This window comes from Raphanus sativus, chromosome 5, assembly GCF_000801105.2.
Source record: "Raphanus sativus cultivar WK10039 chromosome 5, ASM80110v3, whole genome shotgun sequence".
Classification (NCBI taxonomy): domain Eukaryota; kingdom Viridiplantae; phylum Streptophyta; class Magnoliopsida; order Brassicales; family Brassicaceae; genus Raphanus; species Raphanus sativus.
Window position 1 is genome coordinate 27,146,187 of NC_079515.1, and position 12,213 is coordinate 27,158,399.

The window sequence follows — 12,213 nt, forward strand, 5'->3', positions numbered from 1 at the left end:
AACCCATGTCCATGTAAAGGAACATTTTTGTTCTTCTCTAGAATAAGCAGAGATGATCTTTCATTCAGAAGAAGCTTAGTAAAGAGAGAGAGAGTTGTGATAGCTTATGAAGTTAGGGACCAGCCAACTGCTTTGAAGTTTGATGATTTGAACGGTGATACATGAAATATGTTGCCATGATACATTTTTAATTTGTTGTTTATCTATTCCACCAACAAATTAGTTCTACGCTTAACAGGGCGTTTCGTTTGAGATAGTTTATCAAGGACGAAAAACAGAGCATAGAATATTAACAACAAACAATAGTGAGAAGAAAACAGAAATCAATAACTAAGTTTGGAAAACCACGTGGATAGGAACAAACTCTCTGAATCTCTGGATGGTATAACTCGCAAAAGAGGATTGAGTAGGCGTACCGAGGAGTGACGTCGATGATTCCTGTAACATCCCGAGTTGTGATATGTGAAAAGGCTTAAGAAAATTGATTTGGTTACCTATATCACCAAAGTTGACTTACCTTTTCCGGAGCATATCCTGAAAGAACTCCAGAGTTAAGCGTGCTTGAGCTGGAGTAGTGGAAGGATGGGTGACCTATCGGAAAGTGATTCGCGATAGCGTGCGAGTGAGGCCAAAGCACGGGGAAAGGTTGGGTGGTGATTGTAAGGTCAGTAAACAATGATTTAGAGCCTCGGAAAATTAACGACCGATCGTCGGATGGGACGGGGCCCACGGGCCGAGAGAGCGGGCGTAGGGTGACCCATTAGCCGTGGGCGGTCGGGGCGTTACAATTCCACTCTTTCCAAACTGGATAGAGCCAAGCTTGGTGAGGGAGCTCACAGCCACAATGGAAGGGCTTTCACTTTTGTTGGAAACACCAGCATTAATTTCTCATAGACTTGTATATTGCATACATTTCAGACTTTTCTGATTTTGATACCCACGAAGAGAAATTTCACAAACTTATTAGGGAGTATGTTATTAATTTGTAACTTTTAATGCACGTTTGATCTCCTGTTTTGTTTTTTATAAAAAAACAACCATCTCTTAGTTCACAAGTTTCAAATAATGTATTCGATTTTTTAAAGTTACATCATTCATTTCATCAGAGAAATTAGGTGAATGAGACTTTGTTCGATATATAGAAGAAGTAAAATGATCAAAAGCTTAGAACCTTAGAGGTTATCCTACCTTGTGTATAATGAAGTTCAATGTTTATGGAAAAATAAATCTGGTCAGATGTTCATGCAACAATAAGAAGTGGAAATATCTTCAAATAATAAAAACATCTAACGAAATAAGCTTATAAATAACTTTCAAAAAGGTAAATAGTTTATAGAACATCATAGACTTTTAAAAAACATCATTTAGCTATAGTGGAATCGCCAAGTTTTGAGAAGCTAAAATAATAATAACAATATTTAATCCTAACTTGGAAAGAGGGACATGTTTTCTACAAACCCTTAATTATGTTCTTACATAAGATTTGGAAAATCGTTTTGATCTGTTTATTCATCAAAGATCAATGTAATTTTCATGGTTACAAATATAAAAAATGACATATTAAATATTTTACAAATATTACAAATATTAAACTAACAAGAAAATTACAATTACTTTTAACTAAATTTGTAAAGTTGAATATGAACTAAATCTTTCAAGACTTTTCAAGAATTTTCTCACCACAAAAAATATCATGAATTTATATATAAAAATAATGTGTATTATAATTTCCGCGGCGTAGTGCGGGTTTTTATCTAGTATAGTATAATGCGTCTAAAAAGCTTGCACGCATAACTGATGTTTCAGAGAAAAAGCACAAGGCCTTCATACTATTTGAGCCGGGTCTGGTTTACCAGGTAAAGTCCAAAACATTGTGGTGGGAATTTTACGAAATATCCCATTTTATTGGACATGCTTACGAAATATCCCAATTTATGCGCTTTCTACGAAATAAAAGAGTTTGAGATGGTTGGCAGTGTTGAAAGTTGTTCCACGGACCTGGCACCACTTACTTTGACTGTTTTGAGTTTACTATTCAACTCAATATTTAATGCTTAATCCAATTTATGTCGGCTTCATAAATCCAAACTTGTGCAATATACAAAAATGCATGCAATCTATAATGCACAAATTTTTATATAATGTACATGGAATATCTGCTATGATCAACAAGAGGGAAACGGTTTTTCTTTTTTTTGGTGTGAACAAGAGGGAAACGTTTAACCAAAAAAAAACAAGAGGGAAACGATTGATACGACGTTGCCACTTGTAAGAGATTTTTTTTTGGTGTGAACAAGAGGGAACGATTGATACGACGTTGCCACTTGTAAGAGAAATCTCTATTGAATTGTGATGCATTTATTTATATTATTAAAAGAGAAGTATAAAATAGAAATATCTCTCAATTTTATTATTTATTTATATTAGAATGCCACTGAAATATTTATTAAATTTATATTTAAATATATTTGTTTTTTTATAATTTAAATAATAAATTTAAGCATCTAATATATTTTTCTAATTTAAATAATAGATTTCTTTAATCAAATCTTAACCAAAATAAATTTCCTTATAGATTTCTAAATATATTTCGTAGTAATATATTAAATATTTTTCAACATTTATTAGTAATAAATAATAAAGTAAAAAAGCACACATCATAATCGATTAATATAATATAATATATAAATAAAATATAAAATAATCTATTAAGTTATTAGTATAATGTTTTGATATATATATAAGCCCAATTAATTATAAATATTGGATTTTTTATATGATACACTCTGATATAATAAACAATTAAAATCATAAAATATAATTGTTGTAATAAATAAAACTGTTATGTTTTAAATGTTATATTAGCGATCATGTAATACATTTAAATTTACAGATATATACTATACCATTTCATACAAAAAAAAATAATTGTGAAAACAAAATTTTGTTATAACTGCAAAAAATTAATTTTTGACCTAAATTTATGATCAACTCTTACAAATACATCTTTTAATACAAATAAAAAACTAAGACTAGAAAATAACTATTTGTGCGGTCACACGTTCAATGTCTAGTTAATTGAATTGAGACGCATTATAACCCGTGGATTATGCGATATGTCATCACTAAAATAGTTATTAAAATATTTAGATAAGTATGTCGACTAATTTGAATCTAGTATATTTGTCAATTAGTTAACCATAAACTAATTAGTAATCTGTAAAAATATATTTTTAAATAAAAACTACAAAATTACCTATATGATTGAAATACATATGAAAATTAATAATTTTGATTAATAAAAATTTGATAGCATGATATTTTATATCCTAATTTTATAATATAAAATAAATTTGACAATCACATTAACTATATAACAAAATTTTATGTTGTTGTATATATTTTTTTAAAACGACTAAAAATTGCTAAAAATGTTAAGAGTTCCATACTGGAAATTTTGTGATCGTTGTTATAACAATGTACACATGAATATAAAATAATATGAGTAGAAAATCTCATTTAATAAATATATTAACTTCTAAATTTAAAATATGTATCATGCTTTAATTGATAATAATTGAATATTTTACAATTTTAATTTGATCACAAATCATTAAAATATGTTTTAAATATGTTTTGTTATTATTTTAAAATTAAAAACTTATTTATTTAACAAATATTTATAAAATATTTCCTTCTGCGAAGACTGGAAATTATTACTAGTTTGTAAATATAACCAAATCAATGCTCACATGTTATTTTCTTGTTAATTATATCAAATAAATATAGACAAAACCTAATATATTGTTTTTTTTGAAGTACATCCTTTCAGAAAAAAATTTCAAAATGTGTGCTATATATGAAATTCCGTTTACCATTCGAAATTATAGTCGTCATTAATTTCTTTGTAATTTCCTTAAAATTTTAGTATAGTAGATCAATTGTGGAATAAGAACTTGACGTAATAGGAAAAAAAAATTTAAGCCTTTTCTCAAAAAAAAAAAAAAAAAAATAACTTGACGTAATAGGAACCATGCTCCTCTTTTCTGCATGCTTACGCAATCAGGACTACACACGAGTTATTTGTTTCTTTTCTATATATATATACTGTATACAATAGTATTCGTTTTTATACGACCGTTAATTCTACCTACCATGCATGCTTTAGCAATTAGCTAATGAGAACAATAAATGAGTTGTTTTGTTTGCTAAATTATGATATATTTACGTATATAGAAACACAATAACTTTTTCATCCAACTGTTCTAAAATGTTATAATTTTGTTTGTTCAGAAAAATTGCAGGTCCTCTGTTTGCCCGGCAAAAATCACATGGCCGTATCCCTTAAGAGCATACCCACCATTGGAATCCTTAATAATATTATAATATTTTTGTGTGTTTTGGTTGTTTTTAGAATAGTTACAGATTTTTATGAAAATATTAAGTCTAATGGTATTATCCATAATAGAATTCTTAGAAATAAAAAAAAAAATCATTAACAAATTTTTAGGAACCAATACAATGTTGCCAGCGCAGTAAAGATTAACCCCAAAAAATCTTTAGCTAACGATTCTTTCACCCGGTAACATAGCTTTTTAATATTATTTTATCCTAATCTTCCAAGGATTTTGCCTAAGAATTTGTTAAGAATGCACCATTGGACGTGCAGAAGAGAAAAATTACAGGTCCTCTATTAGATGGCCTTCACGTTAATTGGTTGATTAAGTCTAGTATAGATTGTGTAATCATCATCTACGTACGTGCGTACGAACGTCCTATCCTGACGATCACATGGTGATGTAGACTATATGTACCGAATTATTGGTAAATTAGTCTATTTTCAACTTTTTTAACAAGCCTAAGTTCTTTTTGGAGATAATACTAGTCGTACTAGCACTTCTATGGAGTATCTGATATGGATATCTTTTAATAAAGAAAATGAAAATAATTGAAAATGAAGATAAAAGAAAAAGAAAAGTTCTCAAATAGGAGTTTTTAAAAGCCTCATTAGAACCTCAAAAACGCTTGCTATTTTATGAGTCGTGTAATTATTTATTTTTAATTAAAATTTTATAAAGCAACTAATTTTTATTAAAATATTAATATTTTTTTTGTTTAAGAACTCTTCAAAGATTTAACCAATAACGTTACTATAATGGTCTGTCATAGTTTGTATTATAAAGAAAAGGAACGGAGAAATTTGAAACGGAAGAGTGCATACTTTTCCAATTTCCAGCTCGTTAACAATTGTGAAATTATGACACGTGATGAAAAGTCCTCGTTATAATTCATTCGAGGAATGGTATAAGATTCATCCCAATCAATTAATTACTAAGTCATTATATTGACTTAAAATAGTACCATATAAAGTCCAAGTCTTTGCTCAACTTTTTGACAAAAACTATCTATAGACTCGGGTTAACATAAAAGTAATTTTCTTAACGCAAGTCCTGTATACAAAGCCAGTTTCCGTTTCCATGTTATTTTAAGCGATTGGATCTGGGGGTACACACGTTCACATGCGCGACGCATTTTGACATCTACACCTCATTGATTCTCTATAACGACAACTCGCGTTTGTATTTAACCAAAAAAGAGAGATCACGTTTCTTTTTCCGGCGAGAGAGATCACGTTTTAACACTATTACTATTGATCCCAAATAAATACAACAGAGTATACATATGTTGCAACAATGTGAATTGGCATAACAAGGGTGGGAAGTAGCAAAGTTAAACAAATACTCCTCTGTTACAAAAATACATGATTTAGAAGAAAAATATTTCAAATATACATTTTAATGTATTTTATGTGTAATATTGATAAATTGCAAAAAAAAAATTAAAAATGTGTTTATTGGATTTATTTTGGTTAAAGTTATGGGAAAATAGTTAATAACAAAAAAAATAATGCATATACATTCAAAAATTTATTATGTATTTAATATGTATGAAAACTTTAAAATATAAAAAATGAAAAGGAGGAAGGGTATAATGTAAATGTAGTAGTATTATTTATCACTGTTATGTTATTTGCCTAACTTAATTCCAAATGAATTTCACGAGGATTACTTTGTGTCTGGTTCTCATTAATGAAAGTATTTTAGATGTCTAGAAAGAAAAGAAAACCAAATAAATGATTAAATGTTAATGACATTCTTCTTTATTTGGTATTGAAAAACAACAATTTTGTTATGAAGGAATTGTACGTTTGTATGTTATAACCTGCTATAAAACAGATAACAAGTAACAACAAATAAAATTATTAGCTGTAACTTTAGTACTCCGGATTATGACACACCACAATACAAAAATGAGCATTTCTACATATTTAAAAATAATTTGTTTGGATATATTTTATACTTAGAAAACCCAATTTAAGATCATACTTTTTTTTTGTAACTGATTTTTTTTTAGATCATACTTAAAAGTATTTTTCATTCATCGATATTTTCTTATCACGTATATAAATCAAAATGAACAACCACATATCAGACTAGCTAGTCCATTTCAAATCTGATTTTTCGTTTGATAACTATTTTTTGAAAATGAAAAGAAGCAAAACTCCAACCGAGAAGAAAATATGAAATTTGAACGAAAACCATTATCAATTTTAATACTTTTAGTTTATAAAAATCAAAAGAATCAATATATATATATATAGATATATATATATATATATGTGTGTCTGTATTAGAATGTTAAATATGGAATGGCAACTGCATCTCTAAGATTTTTGAAAACAAGAATCAATATATATATATATATATATATATATATGTATTAGATTGTTAAATATGTAATGAAACTTTATTGTCTATGTTCTCTTAGATATGTCAGAATTTTGAATTTAAAACCAGTCACTTAAAAAGGAAGGCCACTCTAGCAAAGGAATCTCCCCGGCACTGTATTAATAAATGTATATGTTCGTATTTTAGTTGAAGTCAAGATAGGAGTAATCTAGTTGGTTCAATATGGCACGGCGCAAGACCGCAAGCGAATAGCGACCGTTAATATTTTATTTCATTTTTTCTTCTTATAATTGTTGGAGCAGATTATTTGACCCAAAGAAATTAATGATAATATGCATAGTGGCAACTAGTTTGGCTAAACTATGAATTTTCTACGTTCCTGCGCATACATTTGCAAGTCTCTTCGCCTATATATACCTCCACATATCTCATCACTTCTCTCACAACTCAACAATCTCTACATTCTTTCTTTAAGAAAAAAAGAGATTCATTCATTTATTTCTTTTGCAAGAACAACACAAATCATTTTATTCCATTCTTTCATATTAGACAAATATAACCAGCGCCATTCGATTTAAAAGGATCTTCCAATCGGTATACCTTTTTTTGTTTTTTGACATCTCCAATCGGTATACTATTCTCCTATTATATATCAAAGTTATATAAATGTTTTCTCCCTATCTTTTAACTCATAATCTAATGTATATTTCTATGCAGATTTAAAAGGTTTCTCTCAAAGACTAAAACAGCTTATAAATCTTTTATAAACGATGACACAGTAAGTGATCAAACTTCAACTCTGCCAATAATTTTATCTTTGGAAAAAACATATTCTAATTTTTATTACATAATATTTATAGAAAGAGGAACACTTTATCGAAGAAAAACTCGTTCGGCCGTTCTGACTTTCCGGAGGGTTTCCTCTTTGGGACAGCCTCATCGGCTTACCAATATGAAGGAGCCATAAACGAAGCGCCTCGTGGAGAGAGCGTTTGGGACACATTTGTTCGCAAATATCCAGGTTTGTTAATTTATATAACCAAATTTAATTGACCTTTTCTTATATATACGAATATTACTTTATAATGATATAACGAAACTAAGATAAAAATGAAACTTTTGCAGAGAGAAATTGCTATTCTAACGCGGACCAAGCGATCGAGTTCTATAGCCATTACAAGGAAGACATCCAAAGAATGAAGGATATTAACATGGATGCTTTCAGATTCTCTATATCTTGGCCTCGGATTTTGCCTCGTAAGTTCTTAACTCGTATATATATATATAAAAAACATGTTGCTTGACTAAATATATTAACGACAGAGTTTTCAAACAACTCAAAAGAGATTTAATCCTTGTTTTTAAAATAGTTGGAAAGAAAAGCAAGGGAGTGAACCAAGAAGGAATCAATTTCTATAACGATCTCATCGATGAACTTCTGGCTAACGGTATTTAACTATTCTCTCTCACATATATATAAAGTTAATTTTCTAAAAACGAAAGGTTAATATTCTAGATTGAAATATTCTAACGTGATTATACATATGTATGAACAGGAATTACACCTCTCGCGACATTATTTCATTGGGATACTCCTCAAGCTCTTGAAGATGAATACAATGGATTCTTAAGCGAACAAGCTGTGTAAGTGATTAAAAAGAATGTACATTACTTTTAACTGTATTTTTCGAATCAATGTCTCTAATATGCATAAAAACAATCATCTTGCAGTGATGACTTTAAAGATTTCGCGGCCTTATGCTTCGAAGAATTTGGCGACCGTGTGAAGTTGTGGGTTACACTAAACGAGCCATGGGTCTATAGCATTGGTGGCTATGACACGGGAAGGAAAGCGCCTGGACGTGCCTCCAAGTACATGAATGAAGCAGCTGTGGCTGGACAATCTGGTCTCGAGGTTTATACCGTTAGTCACAATCTACTTTTGGCTCATGCAGAAGCCGTTGAAGTTTTCAGAAACAATCCCAAAGTAAAGATATAACATATTTGATTTGTATTATAAAACATTTTAATTTTTTGCGAAAACCATATTTATTGACAATAATGCTTTTGTTTGAATCCCAGTGTAAAGATGGCAAGATTGGTATCGCGCATTGTCCTGTGTGGTTCGAGCCTTATGACTCGAACTGCTCTGATGACAAAGAAGCATGTGAACGCGCCATGGAATTCATGTTCGGATGGTTAGTATTTGTTTCTTCAAAATATAACACACACGTTCTTGACATGAAAATATATACACCATACATTTTTTGTTATTTTCTAATAGTATTTTGGGATTTGTTTCTTTAATAACAGGCATATGGATCCAACTGTATACGGAGATTACCCTGAAGTGATAAAGAAATCCATTGGGAAAAGATTACCCTCATTTACCGCAGCACAATCCAAGAAGCTAAGGGGATCTTTTGACTTCGTTGGAGTGAATTATTACAGTGCCTTCTACGTTAAAAATATACCTGAACTCGACCATAATACTCCCAATTGGAGATCAGATGCACGCATCGAATGGAGAAGTAAGTATATTTTATTTCTTGAGACTTACTCGTATCATACAATATATGGCTTTATTCATTTCTTGGCGCATAAGCAACTTACGGTTTACTAGTTTCTCAAGTCTCACAAGTTTTATATGTATTGGAACAGAACAAAACAAAGCAGGACAGACATTGGGAGTAAGAGGTGGTTCAGAGTGGGACTTTCTATACCCACAAGGACTTCGAAAGTTTCTAAATTATGCTAAGAATAAATACGAAAGCCCTAAGTTTATGATCACTGAAAACGGTAATAATTTTATACTAAGCTCGACCAAGATTGTTTTTACTCATTTGTTTCGTGAAATATGGTTTACTAACTCTCTCTCCTTCCTTGTAAAACATATTCAGGGCACTGTGATATGGATTATGAGAAAAAACCAAAGCTATCTAACTTGATGGATCTCCAAAGGACAGAGTACCACAAGAAACATCTCCAAAGCATCCAACAAGCCATCCAGTAAGTGTATTCATTTGACATTCAAGAAACTGTATTGTAACCAGGCCTGATTGTAACCCTATACGTAGCTTCTTACTGATGATAAATGTTTTGTTGTTTAGGGAGGATGGAGTTGAAGTTGAAGGATACTTTGCATGGTCGTTACTAGACAACTGTGAATGGAACGCTGGCTATGGAGTCCGATATGGCCTCTTCTACGTCGATTACAAAAACGGCCTAAAACGTTTTCCAAAAATGTCTGCGATGTGGTTCAAAGAGTTCTTGAAGAGAGAAGAGGAGATTGAAGAATCTGAGAAGGAAGAGTACCTGTTGAAGTCTGCGATGAAGAAGAAGAGATTCTTATTAGCAACTGCTCCGGCCTCATGTTTCATTCCTAAGATGTCTGAATCTTCAAAGGCACTCGAACTGTTTTTCTAAATTTATTAGCAAAATAGCTTTTCAACAAAGAGGGCTAGTAGCCTAGTTAAGGGTTCTTTTGCGGCTATAAAACTTTGTTCCTTTTTTCTTGTCTTCTATCATTCTTGTATTCAACTCAATTGAAATAATATAAAAGTTCCAAAAAATAATGCATGCCATGGTAAACGACGAGACATATATACGTATCTTTTTCTTTCCCGGCGGAAAATATAGATCTTCGACGCTTCAAAAAATTGAACACTTTTATAGACGAGCTATTTTTCAGAAAAGATGGGCTAAAGATGGAAAGCAAAGATGGGCTAATGATCTCTGATTCTTTGTGATACTAACTTTAAAAAGGGCTTTATAGCATTGATTTGACTTGGTCCGTTATCCTTCACGGCCTATTTCAATGTATTTAAGAACACCTTAAAATTTCTACACATAATTAAGAAATCACTTAATTCTTTTCTACACTTAATATCATTTAACTAGGATAAGATCCGCGCCTTGCGCGGGATGAAGTTGTTATTTTTATTATGTTTTGGAAAATGAAACAACAGTTCGGTTTCATTTGGATTAGGAGTATTCAATCCGGATATCGGGTAGGTTTCGGTTGGTTTGGTTTTTTCGGTATTTCGGTTAATAAAATATAATTGCTATTCTAAATCCATATTTACTTCGGTTCGATTTGGTTTACATCGGTTTTCAGTTTATTCGGTTTTATACCAAAAAACATAATTATTTACTTTGAGATCATATTATATATTTAAATAAAAGAATAAAAATAAAAAATGCTTTTATCATCTAATTAAATAATCAAATCTAGAATTAATATCCAAACTCTGAATTTTGAAAAAAAAAAAAAAAAAAAACAAAACAGAAGCATGAAATAAAAACTTTTCTATTCTTCCATATTTAATGTGATTGTTTAATATCTTTTAATAATATAAAATAATAAAAGAACTAAGATACAAATATTGTTATCAAATATTCATTATTCATAATAACGAATTTTCATATGTATGTTAATCATATTAGGTAATTTCATAACTTTTATTTAATGAAAGTGCGAGATTGTTTTTTGTACATTATTTATCAATTCGATAATTAGTTTAACAAAAAGTGTAATATAAGTTAAGATGAACAATATACTTTTCTAAGAATATTATATTTTATATAGTTATTTATTAAATGAAACTTCATAATCATACGGTCCTATGATCATTCATATTGTTTTATAACAAAATATTTAAATAATTGATAACAAAATTTTCAATGTGAAAAATTTAATAAGTTTATAATTTATAAATGTTCTTGAAAATTTATTGAAAGTTTTGTAATTAAAATATTGATGTAATCTTATATGTTATATAGTTTAATCTATATATATATATTTGTTTTATTATTAAATGATACTTTTTACTCATATGGTTTTAAAATCATGTGTATCTTTTTATAATAAAAGTGTTAACCATTGATTATTAATTTTTAACATAATAATTTTAATAGTTTTAGTCATTTATCGTTATTTTGTTAAAATTCAAAATATAGCATATTCGAAAAAATCTAGAATTTAATTTTATAGGTAATTCAATTGTTTAATTTATTTTAATAATATAAAATTAAACAAAAATTATGGAGAAGATATAAATTTTTATCAAATTTTTATTATTAGAAACATTAATTGTCATATATATATATATTAGTCATTTATGATAATTCCGTAGGTTTTATTTGAGGAAAGAAAAAAAAATAGTAATTATATCTAGCAGAACAATCATAAATGCTTCTATTGTAAATATCATATCATATGATCATATCATATAGTTTAACCAACAAATTTATCTAGCAACATATAAAAATCGAATGTGGACCTACTTATTTTCAATTGAATGTAATTGACTACCTAATTAAGTGACACCTAAGTATTAGGGTCTTTTTTAATTATTACAAAATTGAGGTTACAATTTTTTAAATGTTTCTCTTTTAATATATAGAGGATTATCATAAAATTAAAATGTCAAATATATGATATTTACTATCATTAACTTTTCTT

The 12,213-nt window shown here is 29.1% G+C and overlaps 1 protein-coding gene across 2 annotated transcripts; it reads left to right on the plus strand.

Annotated features, from left to right (window-relative positions):
• The first annotated feature begins 7,202 nt into the window (after positions 1 to 7,202).
• Positions 7,203 to 10,262, plus strand: LOC108857469 (beta-glucosidase 27). 2 transcript variants are annotated; one of them, XM_057011123.1, is made up of 12 exons: positions 7,203 to 7,378; positions 7,467 to 7,527; positions 7,610 to 7,770; positions 7,875 to 8,006; positions 8,120 to 8,197; positions 8,306 to 8,393; positions 8,481 to 8,736; positions 8,832 to 8,947; positions 9,063 to 9,280; positions 9,411 to 9,548; positions 9,650 to 9,758; positions 9,860 to 10,262. In XM_057011123.1, exons 2-12 carry the CDS (start codon positions 7,520 to 7,522, stop codon positions 10,173 to 10,175), a joined length of 1,620 nt encoding a protein of 539 aa, XP_056867103.1. In that variant the 5' UTR covers positions 7,203 to 7,378; positions 7,467 to 7,519; the 3' UTR covers positions 10,176 to 10,262. The 2 variants fall into 2 exon arrangements, with proteins under 2 accessions (XP_056867103.1, XP_018486958.2); XM_018631456.2 differs by having other exon boundaries at positions 7,205 to 7,343.
• Positions 10,263 to 12,213: the final 1,951 nt, after the last annotated feature.